At 36.1% G+C, this 21,065-nt stretch overlaps 1 protein-coding gene across 4 annotated transcripts in view; it reads right to left on the reverse strand.

Moving 5' to 3' along the window:
- CDK17 (cyclin-dependent kinase 17) overlaps positions 1-21,065 on the reverse strand; it is a 52,326-nt gene that overhangs the window by 7,818 nt on the left and 23,443 nt on the right. For all 4 annotated transcript variants that reach the window (XM_010008034.1, XM_010008033.1, XM_010008032.1 and 1 more), the window contains 5 exons: positions 8,194-8,319; positions 4,261-4,317; positions 2,530-2,644; positions 1,919-2,013; positions 994-1,056 (listed from right to left, as the gene is read on the reverse strand). In XM_010008034.1, coding sequence (XP_010006336.1) covers positions 994-1,056; positions 1,919-2,013; positions 2,530-2,644; positions 4,261-4,317; positions 8,194-8,319 — 456 coding nt within the window. The remainder of the gene's footprint in view (positions 1-993; positions 1,057-1,918; positions 2,014-2,529; positions 2,645-4,260; positions 4,318-8,193; positions 8,320-21,065) is intronic.

A 21,065-nucleotide genomic window follows, 5' to 3' on the forward strand; every position in this document is an offset into this window, starting at 1 on the left:
AACTGCAGTGTGACAAAAAGAGTCAAAGCTAACCAAACAGTAACCACTATCCGAATCTCATCCACAATTAAACTAGGAACAGATTTCTCAGCATGCAACTAAGCCAAAACCAAGGATGATAACTCTACTGGAATGCACACAAACCCCATCATTTCACAGTATTTAGCATATTGTGTTGACAATTACATTAGTGCCTTGTGCTGCTGCATAAAGGCTGCAACACAGCAGGGTGATACAGGTAACCCAGCCTCTCCAGACAACTTTACTCATTTCAAAATAATAGTATCCTCTCTTCAGAATCTTGTTTATAAAACCTTAAGTATTAAAGAACATAAACAGTTATTTCAGTTTTCCAAATCAAAACCTGGTTTGCTGCCACTTAAAGCTGAGTTGGTTTCAGCAGGCCAGAATGAAAACAGAGTCCCTTGACCTGGGCACATCCATGGTTAAAAGCAATGAACAATTAAATCATAAAGAAAATAATTTCCATTTTATTACTAATGGAAAGATGAACATCACTCATTCTTAATTATTAATTTCTTACTCATGTGGTAGGCAGTGGCATCCAAACCCACATTTATGACTGAGGCTACATTTTCTTCAGTATGCATATATAAATTTTATTTACTACGATTTAACTAAGTAATGAGTATAAAATAATGGAAGGACAAGAAGAGGTCAAAAGAGTTATGGATATATTATTTTTTAGTAAGTTTTGCAGTTGAAATATGTAACTTCAAAGAGAATGAAAACATATTAAATTATATCACCTCCTGATTTCAGTGCTTTAAAAACTTAAAAGCCATCAAAACCAAAAAGAAAAACTCCACCTGATGTCTAATGTAGTTAAGCCAGGACAAAACACAAAAAAGGAAGTTAAGTTTCTTAATTAATTTTTTTTAAAAAAAGCCTTAAATCATATGGCTCCTGATTATTAAGTTCCCTGAAGTTCTTAGAAGCTTGAAGACAGTTACTGTCACTGAAAACACTTACCTTTACATTGTGCATACTCATGATGTTACCACAGTCATCCATGTACTGCTTCAGATCCTTGTCCTGTCAAAACACCTTCGTCATTGTTCAGTAAAATTGTGGACAAGACATTATGTGAACATTATTTATTATGAGAACTGAAAGAATTAATCAGAAAACTGAGTTTTCTGCAAAAGGTGTTCAGTGATTAAAAAACCCCAAAGCCTGAACATGCAGAAAACTCTGGCTTTCCAGAGGATATAAATGGTCATGTTTTCCAGCAAGCTGCATCATCTCAGGCAGAGATGATGTTACTGCCCTCTCCTCCATTTTACGTGCGGCAGAGTATTTTATGAAATTGTTACACTCTCCAAGTACATTGGGAGTAAGAAGGTTTTTCTTCAAACCTCTTATTACGCTTATATATTCCAGCATATTATACAAAAAGATCATTAGGTAAAGTTTAAGTGAGAAAGTGAAAAGTCTACAATGTTGAGAGGCGAGCATGTGAGATACGTAATTGCGTACGCTTGCTTGAAAAGATTGTTACAAAAGGATGGAATGTGTTGTTCACTTCAAAGTATATTTTTTTCCTTAGCTAACTTGTGAGGGAGGGTTGTGTCATAACAGAAAAATAATATAATCTGAATAATTGTGATTATCCTTTTTTTACAGTTAACAATTTTGGTACAAAATTTAGTTTGCTCAGGTAGATCACTACTAACTGATGTTAATAAAATTCTGAAATTATCAGAAAAGTATTTACTTGTTTAAAGCAAATTAAGAACTGAATGTACTTTTCTCATTTTCAGCTGAATGGTTCTAGATGTGGGAGGAAGCTGTAACAGTTCCAGTATTTCTAAAAGAGTACAGAATTTTGCTGTGTCTGTGTTAATTAGAAACAATAAATCAAATGTAAAGGCCTTCTAGCTTTTTAAGCACTTACCAGATACTCGAAAACAAGAGTCAAAGACTTGTCTGTGTGCACGATATCATGTAGTGTAACAATATTTGCATGCTTCAGATCTTTTAATAATGACACTGCAAATGAAAATTGTAGGAATTAAATAAATACATGCAAAACATAACAGCATTAAAGGCATTTCTAGCAAGCTCATACATCTAAGCTATTTTATTTTTAAACTAAAAAGCTACTTTTAAGAACATAAAACTGATACATATTTAGCTAATAAAAACGTATTTAATTTAAATGACAAACACATTTGAGTAACAAACTATAAATATTTCCTAAATTACACATTTCAGGCAGAAGTAATAATTCAGTAAAAGGTATCTAAATTTCTAAAAGCTACTCTCTAATAATAGTCTAACTCAGTATAAAATCACCCATTTATAACACCGTATTTGAGAAGATAACCATCCCCCATAAAGTAAATAAATTTGAAACACTAACTCTTAATCTGTCTAGACTAAAATTTTCCTCATCAAAACTCATACTAATTTAACTCATCTTCCATGTAGCCTATTTATTTCCAAGTACAACCTGTACCTTAGTCAAAAAGAAAGTCAGAAGTATCTGAAAAAAAAAGTTATTACCTTCTCGTATGGCTGTGCATGGTGCTCCCTCTTCATGTTCCAGGCGGATTTCTTTCAGAGCCACCAGGTTTTCTGTCAATTTACTTCTCCCCTTATAAACTGTTGCGTAAGTACCCTACAAAATGAAACAAAAGGAAACTTTTACATATTGTTCCTTCAGTGAAAGATCATTTAAAGAAAGCAAACTTTTGTCTCAGGTTTCATTAGGTTTCATTTTGGATAGGAATAGTTTTTACATGTAAAACTGCAAAGATATTTTGTAAGCCTGGGCCTGAACACACATAAGACCCAGAGGATGCATATGCTTAACACCTCTGAAAATGACATGGAAAGCCACATGCCACACAGCTACCAAAGAAGCCAGATCAGGTGGTGTTAAGTTCACTAAGTTCATCGCTGGGATCATTTACCCTCTTGAAAGCCCCTGTTTAATTAAAACTAGCTCAGGTATCTCTACACTGTGCTGCAGTTCTATTTCTGAAGGCTGAAGATGTAACTCTTCTATTACTTTTATGAAAACATTTAACTCCTTTTAATAGCTTCTTGTCTTTGTTACATATTTTACATGAAGTGTTTTATTTTGGGGAGGGTGGAATTGTCAAAGTTTAATTTTGCTTGAAATAATGAAAAATTGGTACTACAAAAGCTATCTTTCTCAATTTTTTTTAATTTTTTTTTTTTTTTTTCCTTAGACAGCAAGAGATTCAAAACTCTCAGGCACGTTACATAAGGACAAGAAATTCTCACAAACAGCAAGTAGGCACAACTAATCCCAGCAATTGCAAAGAGGAAGCAGCAAAGTTACAGACACTGCCCCAGGTTACAGTACATACCTGGTGTTGTCAACTTTGTAAGCAAGTGAGATAATGTACACCTGCAACCATGACCTGATAGATTCTAGGTAAACATTCCTCCAAAGATAGGCAATGTTATGTCATGTCTAGTGACCCATCTAACAAGGACTAGAGGCAAAATTAAAAATAAATGCATTTGGTAATGAAAATCTTGCAAAAGGGAGGATTAGCTGCATTATTCACAGTAGAGTTGCTGACCAGCTCTGCTTCCTTCTGCAATGTTCAATGTGCCCTATATCAGTGTTCCTTGTCCATTTTTGATCCTGTTGGCCAACCTCAACCACATTGGAGAGGACAGATACCTGGCCCCTTCTGAATTTCATAATTTCTCTGGAAGTCAGGAGCTGGGTGGAGATAGAAAACCATATTGCTTCAGTCCCAGAAGGAAAGGCATTTCACTTGGCAGCACCCAGCCGGCTGCCCAGCTCAGGCGTGCAACCTTCTCTACCAGAACACGCATAGCTACTGCCTGCTATCTACAAGCACTGGCTTCTTGTTCAGCATGAGTGCTCCGCAACACCTTATTCACAGCAGGAGGAAACCAGACTTCATTAATTTTATTATCAACAGAATAATCTTGCCTATCTGCATACAAATCCAGCCTGTGTAAGGAGGTCACTGACTGGTTGCTAATGGAGTCCTGCTCTTCCCCAGCTCAGTGACAGTTTTCCTGCTTTTTTTTTTTTTGCTTGTTTTATATGCACAGAAAATTTGTGTGGTTGTGACACTGTCACACATTGAGTATGTTTGATTTATTAAAAATATAAATTCAGCGGGATATGATGAATATGGAGATTCTTAGTTAAAATTTGTGTAAAACTTTACAAAACATATGGTTATCAAAGCAGTAATAATTGAAAAAGAAAGCTGTACGTACCTCTCCAAGCTTTTCTAACTTGATATAGGTTTCCATTTTTCCAAATCCAATTTCTGACTGCAATGAAAATAAATGGAAAATTGATCACTAAAAACACTTTACTTATACATCATTTAATTAGCAACTTAAACTTAATTTCAGAAAAATACCTGATAGTACTTGACCAACCACCATATAATTCTGCTACTTTTAAAACAGTTTAGCATATAATGATCTAAATGCATCCCTGCATCCAAGCTTAATGCTCAGTCAGTTGGCCAGCCTACTGTGTATCCTGGAAGAACTATGTACTAAGTTACACCTAGACTAAAACCCCACTTTACCCTATCTCCTAGTTAAGACTTCTTCACTCTTCTGATCTGATTACTACTACTGAGGTTGTTATAGCTTAAAGCACAAAGTAATCTCAAACTATTCTATCCTTTCCCTTGCTTAGCACAACCATATGCTGCTGCTTCTTTCAAAATAACTCTCATTATTTTCTTTTTACCACTACATGTAACACATCCAAGATCTCAGCTCGTTTTCTTCTCCCATTCTGACCTCTCAATGTTGTTCAGTCTAAAACAGTCAATAAAATCCCTAAACATGATTATTCCACAAGCTTCAGCTTTGTCTCAACAATTTACTTTTCACGGCTCAAAACTTCAAATATTTGTGTGTCTTGGATCTATTCACCTTCTCTTTGTCACCAACGTAGCTCCGCGATGCAAGCCAGGAGGGTTTGCCTGCCTACATAGCACTTTTTCTGAAGACTGTAAGATCATCACTCTTTTCCTGTTCAAATCCACTGCTCTCATGGTTATCTCTTACAGTCATTTTCATGTAAGGCCATTGTCAACTACACCAAAGCTTTATATTGTTTGTACAGTGTAATGAATGCTGAAAGGAGCCATGTAAACCACATCAATTTTTAAACCAATTTACAAAGTGAACATAACCTGTATTTTGGCAAAACCCAAAATCCATAGGCTTCATGGAGTTTTGCTTTACTGACACATAACAATAACAAAAAACAAAAACCAAGAAAAGAAAAACAGGTTTTCTCCCAAGCATCACTTTCTCCTTCGACTTGATATTTCTTTCTATCTAATGATACTTTGACCCTAGACTGGTTCAGCAACTATGACAACAAGTCTGAATACATCTATTTGCTCCTAAAATCTGATGGATACTAAAGTTGTATATTATTTCACAGTAACACAGTGCAACATAAATTCTGCTGACTGTACAAACATTTGACAACAATATAATACGAAGGCATACTAAGAAAATTCAGATTAATACTTAATTTTCAGAATGCATGCATGAAATTGCATCTGAAGTAAAGGCAAGATCCTGTTTGTAAACATACTTGACATATCTAAGAGAAAAAAATGGGCACATAGTTACATCACCATAGTATTAAAAGTATTTCTGCTTTATTAAATTAGTGTTAGAATTGAAATGTTTTAAAACTGCATACTTTAGCATCAAACATATTTAGGAGCTTGGTGAAGCCAAGCTATTTATCCCAAAATACAAGCAAAGTTGACATCTGGCAACCCTTGTAACTCCAGTGAGATTTTAAACATGCCACTGATACAGGTATAATGTTAGTAAAATAAACATTGTGTTTCCAAAGTGCATTTTGACCTACTTAAACAAACATATCCTCAAGTGAGTATCAGACAGTATTAGAATTAAAAGGATAGGCTTCTTAGTTTATTGGAGAAACTAAAGGAGAACTCACAGCCATTGGCCTTGTTATCGCCATCCAGTCTGGAATGCAACTTAAAGGTCTGATTGCTAAGATACCTCAATGCTGTTCAACAAGAACAAACTTAAAATCTTGTTTAGACAATAAAATAATATAATATTTCCTACATAGAAGGGACAGAAATTCTTCAAGATCTGCTTTTCAATATGTTTAACTTTTTAATCATGTTTGTTGCGTACCACTTGTGAGAAACAGTAATTTTTAGATTCTTCAAACAAAGATCAATTTCCTTTTTCCTTCAACATAATTTCTAAATTAGTTGGGTTTTTTTTCTGCAATACACATCTATCTTGACATATATAGAAACACTGATGCATCATATTTATGGTCTCTTATTTCTCATAGCTGGTGCATAAGAGTTACACCTATGCTACTGTGCATGAATGTACCTGTATAGACAAAACACAATCACCAGAAAAGCTAATTTTTTTGTTGTATTTCAAAGAAATACACCAGAGCTAAAGTATAACAAGTCCTCACTTGACAATTTTTATAGCTTTTTTTCCTTTGATTCATACTAAGCCTTGAATACAGCCATGCCTTTGAAGCTGAGCACAATATTCATATACTGTAATTAACAGCCTGCTCGCGAGCTTGCAGTGACAATCTCAGAATAATGACTCCTTGAATTTCTTGTTTTTAAAGGTTAGTTTGAAATCATGAAAGGACAATGTAGCAAATACATGCCAGCATACCACAGCACTGCTGGCAAGTTTCATTTTGGACTTCTAAGCCCTGAAAGCATTTTTAAAAGGCAAAACAAAACAACCTTGTGACAGGATGCTGATTACATACACACCATATTCATTAGAGGGCACTGATTTTCTGTCTGCCTTCTGGAACTTAGAAAAGAAAACTTCAGCTTCTCTCGGGGCTCAACATTAAATGAGCAAGGGAATTTAGATACACAGAAAGCTCCTCCCAGCTCTCAAATGCTACATTCCACTGAAAAAATTCTACTGAAAATATACTTCACCAGCATCTGAGAAGACAAGGTTTGAGGCAGTCTACTCCTCAGTTACTCATTGGTTAATGAGCTACAACATTATGGCTCAAATAGTTAAACTTGCTACATTATTATTACTTCCAGTGTTTTGATCAAATCTTTTAATACAGTTATTGTAAAAGTCAACAGGCAGATCAGAGCTTTAGTCTAGCACACTAAATAATATTTTTTCAGGTAAAAAGTACATTATGACACTCAATTACTGCTTTGTATGGACATTATTAATTCACATAAAATAATGATATTTGACAGCTTAAAATTTAATTCACTACAGGTACTTTTGTATTTATTTTTCAGCAAATAAGCAATTAAATCAAGAAAACAAAGAACAATGCACATTTCATAAATAATACTATTCAGTTTTTCTCTTCTCGCCAATGAAGTTGCGTATGTCGTCAGTAGTGGTCTACCAATTCTTTAAGACCTCAATTAACATTAAGAAAGCTGAAAGATCAAATTACAATTGTAATATAAGAATTTTTCTAAAAAAATTATAATTATTTTATAATTATTCCAGATATGTACATATATGTACAGATATGTACACATTTTATGCCCAAAACTTCTAGCATCTACACTCTAATTACAGTACAGAAATCCTCATTCTGCCATCTCCAAGGAAATAATTATTTTTTTATATAACCCAAAAAATCTGAAAAGATTATGTATACTTACTAATTCATACTTACAAATTCACATATGGTTTTAATTTTTTTAAAAAATCTATTCTCTCAATAGCAATTTTTATAAAGAAAAATTTGTTATCAAATACAAAAGAGAACAGTGAGAAAAAGCTGACTTCATATTTCCTACTATCACCTGAGAGTCCCAGCCTTGACCTAAGATGACGTGGCCTATTTGCTCAAAGAGATCATCCCTGCTCTGAAAAGCAAAAGGGTAATTAAGTATGTACTTTGGGACATGAGTTTAGCCTCTGATTCCAGCAGTCAAGACCTTCAATGCAAAAACAAGAAGACCATGTTTGTGGAAGAGAAATTTAAAAAAGGGTAAAATTGTTCAAAGGATTTTGTCAGCACCCCATCTTTCAGGACTTAAAAGCCAAGGTGTAAATGAAGTTGAATCATACCTAGGGTGTACACACTTCTGCATTAAATGACATCTGAAGACCTGAGAGGTTGGTTTAGCAAGGCAGAGGCACTGAACTTACTAGTGATGCTCTACGGGAACGTCGACTCATCGGCTGATCGAAGGGTGGGCTGTTGATCTGCAGCTTTTCAAGGTAGCCATCAGGTATCCTGATGTCAGCAGGCAGGGACAAGCGCTTGTTCAAATCCTGCAGTAAATGATGTTACCAGGAGAAGGGTCAAGTATAATTCAGAATGTCCTAAAACACCTTTTAACATCCTTTTTTCACAGCATTAATATTTAAAGCTGAACTATTTATATGAATTAATCTCAAAAATTATTCTAAAAACATATTCTCTTCCAATAATACTCCAAATTTCTTAGACAACAGGTTAAACCAAAATGCTTTACAAACTCAGTACTATAGCAAGAAGAATATGAACAATTAAATTAATTACATTGTGGATACATCTATTGAGTTTACTTGAATACTTATACACACTTAGAATACCAAATGGAGAACTCAGAGGCTGGTATGTTTATCTTTTCATATAGTAATTACATTAGAACAGTAAGAGGTCTCCGTTATTAAAAACACAGCACCCTCTCTTTCTCTATTAGAAGTTATAGATTTATTTCAAACATTTTTCTAGTCTTATAAAACAGAACTTCTTCGTTATTAGAGTCAAACTATTACAAACCTTAATACATATTTCTATTTTTATCTTTTTATTATAGCATCATTAGAAAACCAAAGTGTCATTCTCTCTATATCAGATTCTGTTCTTCACCAGTAAATTTTTCCAACAACATGTAAGATTTCTAAGACAACAGTGAAACAAAATTACTTCACCTTTCAGCAAACATGGAAAAAAACCTGACTTTTTGGGGGTGGCTACACATTCCCACCAATTTTTTTTTTTTAGTTCAGCTTTAATCTCAAACATGCCAGAAAATGAAATATCAAATCTTCTCTTAGAGTGGCCAGTCACCACCACAGAGAAAGGGAAACATATCCAAACTCACAAAAAAATGGGAAGTAATTTCCAGAAGAGCAGGAATCATTTTTCAGTAAAGGTTCTTTATCCAAGAAAAGAAAATCACGCTCAGCATCAAACTATACAAACCACGCCCATGAAATAAACTCCGAAGTTAAGGAACCACCACTGTTTTCACACTTGTTCTCCGACAGAAGGGGAAAACTCCAGATGTCTGCTGGTGAACCTCAGGTTTAATCAATACTGAGAGCAGTGAGCTCTTCTTCATGTTACCCTATTCTATCTTACCTATCAACTCCAGGCTTTGAATTTTGGGCATCCTGAGCTAACCTAAGTGCTGGCAGCTTCATCTGCATTTGGTTCTCCTTAGGCTTGGCCATGTGTTTCTACTCCTGTCTTTGCAGCAGCTTTCAGCTATTTCAGTATGCTAAACTATCACAGGCTAAGTGCAGAGCTTCCTGCCAGCTTTGTGCTCCAAGCAGGTTCAGTGTAAGGTCAGACAAGCTCACAGCCTGAACACAGGGCAAGAGAGGCAGCAGGACAAGCCTTGGCAGCCAGCAGCTACATTGGCTTAGGCTGCCAAGGAACTGGCTCATCAGACTTTTCAGGGCTTGAGATCTTGGGGAACAAACTGCTAAGCTTTCATAATATATTTGAACCACAAATACGCAAGATATGTACACATACCTGGAGCAATAGCTAAGCAAAAAATATCAGTTAAAAAGACCTATTTAAAAAAGGTAATTTCGCAATTAGTTGAATTTCAGGTAGGACTGAAGTGCTAATATACATCCCTCAAATGACTGATCTCCATATGCTATTCACTATGGCCACTGGATACAGGTAGAAATTTTTTGAGATGCCGACAAAGCTTTAACTTCTGGCAGCTGACCCTCCTGTCTTATTTTCAGTCCTCATAACTCCTAAGAGACAGAGTACACAGTCTGTTATCTTCTACTTTGCTGCCCAACATCAGTTTCTTTGTATAACTGGAAAAATCATTGTTCTGTATTTCTTATTTTGTAGAGAATTTTTAAATTGTCTTTAAACAAAAGAAGTACTATTCACAGAATGGCAGCTTTGACCAACATTTTAAAATTGTATTTGAAAAAAAAAGCCAAAAAAATGATTGCTCAGCTTTGGCACCTTGCACAATTTCTTTACTTTTTTTCAACTTTGATATTTCAATTTTTTCCAAAACATGGGCAAGTTTAAGATTGCATGAGTTTTTGAGACAGTAGAATAAATAATTAATTATAATGGGAGCTAGCAGTAACCCCTACAGTAAAACAGTATTTTTCACCAAAGAAATTTCCTTCTTTTCTGCAGGGTCTGCTGAAGCAATTTTTTTTAACAGGTAACTACAATTCAGTGAAACTAGAGTCATCTGAAAAGAGAAATGCCTACTGAAGAGTGCTTCAGATTATTATAAATATATAAAAACGTCACTCTCTGATTTATTGCATTCTTCAGAAAATTCAGGTAGCTCATCAAAACAGATGAGCACACAGGAAACAGCTCAACGTTGCCTTCAAGAAAGTAGCTTTGCCATCTCACTACAGCAGGAAACCATGGAACAAGAGGCAGAGATGACAGGAAAGAACCAGCATCAGTCTCTATTCCACCTTCCTGTTGCAACTCCAGATCAACAGTGGGGCAATATCCTGATTTTCTCTCCTGTTGCTCAAGAATATACAGCAGAAATTTAACAAAAATTCCAAGCCAGCAGAAGAAAAAAACCATTTGGCTGCATTTTTCAATATAAGTTACTGAACACAGTAGGTATAATTTTCCTTTATACTCTGTGGCAAAATAGCTTTCTTGTACTCCTACCTATTAACTCTATGGCATAAAAACCTGCTGTAGTGCTCTTTCTGTCCCATAGCACTTACAAAGTCTGTTTACAGGGATACTGAAATCATGGACCACAACTCAAAAGCCTTATGAAATGCTGAGTCAATTGTACCCCAGAGGTCTCCATCTGTATGTTCTTTTCTCTCACAGCATTCAACCTTGGGGCATCCAAAGTAGTTCGTCACACCTAGCTCCACAGCCTTGAAGAAGCATTTCCAAGCACATGAAGTTGATGGGTATGCGTAGGAAGACAGAAGCAAAGGCAGGCTTTAAGCTGTGATAGCAATTTCAAAACTATGCCATTACCTGTGCACAGTGCCTGCCATCATGAACACATACCTTTTCAAGCGGAGAGGAAGGGAAACAAAACAATCCTGAGATGCTTTACAGCTACTAAGAATACATTACTTTGGAGTCCAGCTACTGTAAAAACTGGAGAAAACAATAAAAATATTGTACCAGAAAAGGTACAATATAGATACCAGAAAAGTATTACAATGGCATGTACTTGTAATTCTATTACACAATTCCCCTTCATTCACAAGAGCTCTGCCTAAGCCATTTCTGCAAAAGGTAACTGCAATTACTTCAGAGATCCATGTGACAGTCTCTGTTCTAAACTGACCTTAAGCTGCAAACTTGCATTTAGTGCTCCACAGTGCATAATACAGATACCTTTGGAATGTGAGTGCTTACTGATGCAAAGGCCAAAATCCATTCCAGTTTTGGGGCAAAAGCCCACAAAACACAGCCTACTTTAAGAATACAACAACCACTCTCACCTCCACCCTCCTGCAATGTCTTTAAAAAAAAAGAAAAAACATAACACTGAGGGGAAAAGCAGGGAGAAAATTACTTCAGGACTGTGGAATCTTATTTTAATGTTTTCTATTTACACTTGTAATATAATGGACAGTAGATTACATTAATCACTTTTCCCCCCTTAAAAATGAGTATTTCATGCTGGAAGCCTAGATTTTTGTCATTTAATAAATAAAATCAAAACACTATTCATTCTCTTTAAAGTCTAACAGCTCAAGAAAGTTCTTCTTCTGAGAGGAAAACACTTATTCCATAGCAACTGCAGCAGGTACTTTACAGATTTTTTTTTTATTTCTTATGATCTACACTGCTACTCTGCTTGTAATACTTGGACATATTTGTTGTGTTGAAATGTCAACCAAGCCAAGACGTATTTTAAAACCATATATTAAAATGGTTACCTACCAGTCATAAGTCTTTTATGACACAAATATTTGTAAGACCATATATAAAGTTACATGTATAAAGCCAGACATATAAAAGTGTTTTTCTGTATTATAATTATCCTCTGCCTGACTGAAATAGGCAAAATTAAAAAATGCCATTTAGACTGCAAATCCAAATGACTGGAAGACAGAAATTATCTTTTGTTTGCTTGTACCACCTTAATTCCTCCCAGTTTTTTGCAATAATTGAAGCAACCACCTCTTGGGAAAAGAAAGCAATCCTAATTAAATGTTATACAGCAACAGGAAACAAGATTCATTAGATTTGTATGAGAGAAATAAGCACACTGTTTCCTAGTGGCTAAAAAGAAAAAACTGGAAACTAAAATGACATCAGTTTGATACAGTTGAAAAATACAATTAATGTAGCTGAGATTATATTAAAAAGAAAAGCAAGAACCCTACCATACACCAATCAATTTTGAGCCTTGAGTATTCAAGACCAGGCAGTCTGCTGCATCTTATGCAACCTGCTCAGCTGACAGCAGCAAGAGACTTACTCCCCTGTTGTGGGCTGACCCAGGCCAACAACTAAGCTCACACCCAGCTGAGCGCTTGCTCCCTGCTCCCATGGGATGCAAAGGAGAGGAGGAAACTTGTGAGAGGAGGCAATGACAGTATAACAGGGAAAGCAAATGCTGTGAGTCCAAACAGAGTGGAAAAAGGAACTGAATCACTGCTTCCCAGCAGCAGGCAGGTGTCCAGCAACTTCCTGGAAAGCTGGGCCTCAGCATGCCCAGCAGTGGCTTGGGAAGTGGAAAACAATTGCCATAGCCATCAGAGTTTCCTATTCCTCCTCCTTTCCCAAAGCTTCTATCAACAAGCACTGTGTCAGATGGTACAGAACAGCCCTTTGGCCAGCCTGGGTCAGCTGTGGAGCCCAGGGGAAGCAAGCCACTTCCCTGCTGGTGCTGAACAGCCTTCTGAGAGAGGATGCTGAGGTAAAGTGCTGGCCCTAGCGTGTGATGCCTCAAGTAGCATGTTAGACAAAACTGCCACCTCTACTGCCTCATGCTGCTATTTCAGCCATCCCATTGCAATCTCACTATGGGTGCTTTAGCAACAGCTCTTCTCAGCCCCATGGCTTGCTGCAGTTTTTGCATAGCAACAGGCTGAAGTGCAGACAGCAGTAGGAAACAGTGATTTTTAAGAATTTCTAACTCTCTTAAACAGCTGTGAAATTCCATGAAACAATAGAAAAGACACTTTCTGGACTGAAGACCTTGTCCACACTAATTTCAATGACCAACTCAATCTAATGGCATGCTAGCATTTCTCAGAAAAAAGAAAAAACTCCAAACTTAAACCAAGGAAAGCAACTAATACCAAGAAATCCTTAATAGTGGCAATTTAGCAGATTGCTAAAAATGTAGGCTGTTACAAGACCCTGCTGCAACACTGTTTAAAGTAATAAGGAAGCATGTCAAATGAATGGCAAGACTGATAATCCCCTTATGAATCTTTTGAATTTTTGTTTCATTTTTAAAGGTATTAAATTACAGTAACTCCCTATGTTATATTATTTATCATTTTTTAAACATAACAGGTGTATAAGTGATGTACAAAGACCCTCAACTATGCAGAGGGAATCTGGGTACATTCCTTTGTAACTTTTAACAAGCAAAAGTTTACTGGAATGCAAAACCTTACCTTTCAGGGACAAAACCATTCTTCAAGCAAAACAAACTACCTTTAAAAAAATTAGAATGGTAGTATTTTCTTGTATGTCACTTAAGTTTTATTTTCCCAAATGATATCTAATGAAAAAGCTCTTGATAATTCATAACATTTTCTAGTTCGATTCTTTTATGGTTATCTTGAGGGTCAACTTGCAACAAAACATATCAATGTTCAGTAATTATGGTACTGTTAAATGCTCAAATGCCTACAGTTAACTGTATGTTGCTTAATGAGCTATTTTTTGATCCAGTTCCAGAATATATTCTGGAGAACATATTCAGGCAACATTTGCTTTGCTAGGGTAACCAGAATGCTTGTGGGATTTTCCCCCTCCTTTGATAACTTAAAAACACATTTCTTATCCTCACGTGCAAATGCTTATTCTCAGTCTTGCTTTATCACTGGTCTTACTGGCAGAGAAATGCATAATGTTTTTATAATTTGCCTGAAATGAGAATCACATTTGTCCCACTCTGCTTGATGGCAGATAAACATGTAAGCACTTGTGACACTAATACCACTTTGCTTTCTGTGGAGATAAACTACCCCAGCTTGTGCTTATCTTTGCTATCTACAGCAAATGCTCTGAGAAGAGCTACACTTTGTCCAGCCTTTTCTTTTGTCTGGCTAGCATCCAACCTCCTTGCTGTAACTTCATGTAAATATTCTGTATACCACCAACTACTTATGCCTGGGAATAAGTAAAAGAGTCAGGTGTTTCAACTTCATTCCTGCAGGTCCTGTGAGCTGAGTCATATAACATTGTAAGTAAATAATCTTCCAAATTAAGACAAAACAAAACACTTCCTGCTTGTCACACATACTTGGAGGTCAAAACCAAAAATCTCAATATTTTATGTTTCTCTAACTCTGGCACCCTTTGGGAGAGCAAAAAATACTGTTGACAATATCAGCTTTTTGACTTGCCACCACTCACAGAAGTTTTAACACTAGAATTTTGTCACCACATGGTTTCACATCTAACTCTGAAACAACTCTATTCCTGTCCTATCTAATCTTTTCTCATCTCCTCTTCTTCAGCTGTTCCTCTTTCTAATTCCTTAACTTGGCTCCTTCCTTCCTTCCTTCCTTCCTTCCTTCCTTCCTTCCTTCCTTCCTTCCTTCCTTCCTTCCTTCCTTCCTTCCTTCCTTCCTTCCTTCCTTCCTTCCTTCCTTTCAACATATCAATTTTAACTTCTCTTAAACTCTTATTTTTTTTTTTTCCACAGCATGAATCATCCTTATTTGTGAAAACAACACTTAACTATTCACACCTTAAATCAGATATTAAAATCAACATCTTCTGTTGTCCTTAACACAACACTTATTTTTTGCCAAGATGCACTATGCACTTCAGTAAATTTCACTGAAGTGAAATAAAGATGATTCTAATTCAGGATACAGAAGAACATTTGAACTCTACATATTAAAGCTGGTTTTAATACAAGCAATTGGAAATATCCACACTTTTTAGTCTGTCTTCTAATGACTCAAGTCATTATGTCTTTGACTTATACAGCACATTTAGACAATAAACACTAATATTTTGCCCATACAGGGTAACAATAATAAAAAATTAAAAATAAATAACCAGAAAATTGCCCCAAGGAAGGATTTGTTGAGGTCTTCCTGAATCCAATTCTCAATATTACACAAAGAGCAGAAAAAGAAAACCTGAGACTACTTTTATTTTTACCCTTTAACAAACCTGCCAATTTGCAGACTGTTTCTTGCTGAAGTAGCACTAATAAATCTTTCCCAAATTTATTGGGGCACAAATACCATTCATTTTGCAACTGCCAGGCTGTTTTAGGTTGCTATTGCAATCACAGTTGCAGCAAGAAAAGGAAGATTCAGTTTTGCCAGTGAAACTGTAGGAGACCAAAAAAACCAGCACAATCCTGTAGTACCAAACAACCTCTCAGAAAAACTGAAAGGGAAAACCACAATAGCATCAGACTCAGTCTGCTATTCCTTGAACGTTTCATTTAGCTAATCTAACAGCCAGCTACCTCCAAACTGGTATTTCATTGCCTGTGGCCAGATGTTCCCATCGCTTTTGGAGGAGAATGGGCTCTAAGCTAACAACGCAGTGATGCAGCGTAAGAAGTCATGGCAGAAATCTGCCCCTTAAAAACGAAGAAAGTAATTATTTGCTGAGGCAACTTTAGAAGCTAAGAGGAAAAGGGATCTGGTTCTGTCAGGAGCAGGTAGTGAGTGGAGAAGACAAACCATGTTGCCAAGCTTTATCACAATACACCAATCTTTACCATTTGGTTCTTCAGTTTATTCGTAAGCTACATTTCCAGACCAACCATTACTTCAGGTACATAGTTACTATATGGCAGCTGACAACAAGCTCTCCACCTCTCCCTGAAATTTTAACTTATCTTTTAAGAGGAAATATTGTTAAATTCCATCAATAAAATTTTGCTAGACTCACAAAGAAAAAGAATTGTTCTTCTAAGTCTAAAGACATCAGTCAGACAGACCAAACAATCCACCCTAGATCAAATGAAAATGCTTTGCTCTTCTGTGTAAGCATCAGTCTGAATTAGTCTTTTCACCAGCTTTAGTGAGCACCAGTGAGACATGTCAGCTGCAAACACAAGCTGTTCACCAGTAAGTCCTACTGCTTTTGCTCACTGGAGAATGCTTAATGAGATGTAAAAACCTACATCATATAATCTTCTAAGCAACACAATTCAACTTCAAGACATGCTCAAAGGAAAAAAAATATACTTTTTATATTAGTGCTTCCTTGCATATTTTAAATAAAAATGTGTGCTACTTCATGACACACAAAGCAAACAAATGAACTGAAAAACATTGGTTTATGTCGAAGAGAATGTAAACATTCTAATATACAACCTGAGTGTAGTTACTGTATCATTTTAGTGTTAAATACCATGTGGAATTTTTTCTGAAGGTTGTCTTATCAAATTTCAGCATTTTTGTCAAATGACAGAGTTAGCACAGTTGCAGCCAACTGGATCCTCTACAGAATTATGACATACAACAAAACTGCTAGAGGCAAAAGCTAAGAGAAAAAAGCTCAATTCCAAATCAGAGAATGTATTTATAGAAAATTCTGTTGTTTGGTTACAGCCCTATAGACATCCAAGGTCTTGAAGCAAAGCAGCAGCATATGCATTCATCAAATGAAACCTAAAGCATACTTGCAGCATGCTATTTCAACACCTTTATAATTAAGTCTTGATTACAGTACAAAAAGACTATTTCAACAGCTGGGATGAACTCACTCACTCAACTCACAGGTGTGACTATAATTTCATTGTGATGCAGAAAGTGCTTTTTTTTGCCTTCTGCAGAATGGTTTACACCTGAGTATTACATTTTTCCTTTATATTTGAATATTGCTACTGTTATTATTATATATTTTACTGAGAACATTGAATCACAATTTTTATTGCTAAATCTGAGGAAGAGGCCATGAAAGAATGGTTTCTTCTGTTAGAAGCAATAATAAAATATAATCTTAAGACCAATCTACAAAGGATCACTGCTACAGATCTACAAAAGATCATTTCTACCTCTCACTCCATAAATCCATGCTGGTTTTCAGTCAGTCTATTGAAATGTAATGCAATTTAAGAAAGTATCAATTTTGAGCACTGAATCAGGTGGCTTTTTATATTTCGGACTGAATATCGTCAATAAAATCAAGAGGTGTTTTCCAATATACAAAGTACTTTCAGGGATTTTATAATGAGATTTGAGTACATAGGGTATTTCAGACCCAGAAGAAATACCAACGACCACAGACACTGAACGATGTTCTCTGCCTCTTCTGCAAAATGGACACAGTTTGTCACAATTAATGTTGAGATACTAGGAAAAGACAAGGAGCCTAGTGTAATCAGTGAAATATTGATGCTGTTAAAGAATTCTGAGGTTTAATTTCTATTCTGGGACTAGTAGTCACATTTTCTCAGCACATCTACTCTCATGAATCAACAAAGCAAGGACTTCACTGACAGTAAGTTATTATCTACAGTAAGCATGGCCACTCAAAAAAAATACAATTTGTTTTTAAAGAACAGAAACCAAAATTACAAGCCGACAGCTTTGATTTTATTTACTTTAGCACAATGAAAAACTTACAAGAAGAAATCTTCTAACAATCTTAGGAAATATTTGTAACAATTAGTATTACTGAACCCACAAAATTAGAATTATACTTCAATATGATTTTTTCAGGTAAGCAGTCAAAAACATGAATTCTGAAAATTTGCTGGTTTAAAACACTTTTAACAAGAATTTTAATTTCATGGATATGCTGCTTAGGCTACTAAGAAGCTGAATAAAAACTACGCTTTCATACTTAAAAAAAAACAACCCACAGAGTTTTTAATTTGCTTCCTATCTCCCAACAGTTTTATGGTGAAAGGCTGAAACTGTTCAGCACAAATACAGTATTCATTAAACTGCATTCCAGGAGCTTCTATTCACAACCAATGAAATCAAAGCAAAACTAATACATGTGACATAGAAACCAGTTTGAAAAATCTGAGAAAGAAGAAATGAAACTAAAAGGGGACATATTGTTTTCTTTTCATTGAGTATACAAACATGCAGGAAATTTGTGAATCATGTCAGAAGTCCTTCAAAATTCTTCTTGGGAGTGTTTTTTTTGGTGTTGTTTTGTTATTGTTTTATTGCATCTCAGAAAACTTGTAAAGGAAGTAAATTCAGAGAGCACAAGGAAGAATAAAAAAATAGTAATAACCATAACAAGATCATGTCTGATTTTGTCATGCTAAATTACCATCCTTAGCCTCAACATAAAACCTGCTGAAATGCAAGATCTGATGACTGACTCAGTGGTAGGTGCTGGGCAGTAACAGATGCTATTAAAGCAAGTTCTGCTTCATTTATCACTACACCTTCCCAATTTTTAAACACTGATTTCTGTATGTTTTCATCAGCTTCTGTAACAGAGTAGTAGGAGAAACTACCCAGAAAGAAAAAGGTAGTCTAAGTTTATCAGCTTACAAGAAGAATGAGGTAGAAGGGAATGGAACAAAACAAAACAAAACAACAACCCACACAAACCAGAAGAGAATGTAACACTGTAAAAATGCCAACTTGGACCCTTTAACACAGTTCTGTGTAACATTAATTACTAATATGAACCACTCACATCAACATAAAGCTGCAAATGGGCAAGTCCCATGAAGAAACTGACTAATTCAAAATAAACCAACTTCTTGATAACGGAAACTGGAAATCTGATCTCTCCGCAGAGGACAGAGTGCAGGGTACGAAACTGCACCCAAGTACTGACTTGTCATTTGCTACATTCCAGTGATTACTAGAGATGTGTTTTGTAGATGGCTGAACCCATCCAACATGATAGCTGACTACTTCTAAATGAAACTAAAAGGAAAACCAAGCTATGAAAAAGCAAAAACAAAAAATCAGATATTCCATCCTTACAGAAATGGGTATTGCCGAGAACAGTAATTTTTCTAAGGGAAGTAGGAAAAGCTTCCTAACAAAAGAGAAAAAAAGCATAAATTTCTGATAACAGACATTTACTCCTAGAAAATCTACACAGAGGCAGGTTAAAGTCTGTCTGTTATCCAAGCTGAAATTATTTTTTTTTGTTGCAGTGTTAGTTTTCTTCTATAAAAGAAATACTAGTCTACTAATCAAATAGTTCAAAGGCAGGTCCAACAGTTTTGTCAAAACCATACGAGTAATTCAGAACATGCACTTGTGCTCCTAGAAGAGGGATTTCAAAAACATGAAGGTTCATGTGAACTTGAAAGCAGGAGTTTACAAAAATACCAGCATATTTTCTAGCATGAACTTGCAAAAAATTGAGACAGCTGTCAAGCACGACTGAATGGAGATAATGTAACAACTACTGAAAAAAAGAAAAAGTCTTGATTGCATTCAGGTTCAGTTTCTTTTTTTCCTGTCTAGTGCTGAAATACTCTGGTAGATGACCACATACTTAGATTCACAAGAGAAATTATCAGAAGAAAAGCTATGCATTATCAGGAGGTGAAGAAAAGGAAATGCAACAAAATCCAGTAAATAAGGCAGAGTTCTATGGAAGCTGAGCACAGAAGAAATGGGGAAGGAAGAACCTTTGCTCAGAGAAGGCACCATGTAGTAACGTCTTGTGGGGTTCCAAGGGAGCCTCTCAGTGGCAAGAGAGGTGAGGCTGAATGCTCAGGTTGTCTTTGATATAGTGTTTCCTGCTTCCAAAACTTAATGACAGGACAAAATACTGTACTGCCCCAGATGAAAGCCTGGGTCAGTACTGCCATCCTGTCCGCTGTTCAAGAATGTAAATGACTGCATGGAGTCAAGAGTGCCCTGTTTACACATGTGAATGGGGATCTGTGAACCATACTCTAATCTGAAGCCTACAGACTGAAAATCTTAGAACTATGTCAGTTGAAACATCAATTAATTTTGTGTGTTTTTCTCTGGAGAAGGTACACTTGCCCCGCTGGACCAACAGCAGATCCAGTTACTCAGGCTGTGCCAAGACCCCCAAACCAGTCATGCCTCTGGGAAAGGATGAAGCTCACCAAAACCCTGTTTCTCATTTATGTTCTTTCTTTCAGAAGGTGAGCACACATGACCACAGGATCACTTCTTAGCCTTTGCATTTCTCTCTCTTCAGCTCAAAGCACTAACTCTGCAGCTAATCCTCCCGGGGGAGAATTATACCTTACAGCAGTGTGATAGGAGCAGCCTGATCTGGAACACGCTCCTGTCACTAATGTGACGGTTGGACAGATAAGAACTGTTTCTCAGGATAAAATATCTGGGAAACAGGCTGGTGAACAGTGGGTTATGGCCCTCTGCCAGTTCACATGTGAAGATAGCTTAAAGACCTTGGACTTCTGGGAAAAGGAAACAGATGTTCCATTTGCACAGACTATCTCCCTATTTTTTATCCACCACAGTTCTTACTGAAGCATTCCCTATCTAGTGCAAGGGCACAGGGCTCCCAGTAAACGCTTGTGGCTCGAACCATAAATTTGTATTAGTGTGTTACTACCCATGTCTTCTTTTCCAGCAAATCAAAGTGAAAATACTTTATGCTGTAACTCCCATGATCTGGAGAAGTGTTTCTCATGACATGATGAAAGCACCTACAATTAAAATAT

Source organism: Chaetura pelagica, unplaced genomic scaffold (assembly GCF_000747805.2).
Source record: "Chaetura pelagica isolate M959 unplaced genomic scaffold, ChaPel_1.0 scaffold50, whole genome shotgun sequence".
Lineage (NCBI taxonomy): Eukaryota > Metazoa > Chordata > Aves > Apodiformes > Apodidae > Chaetura > Chaetura pelagica.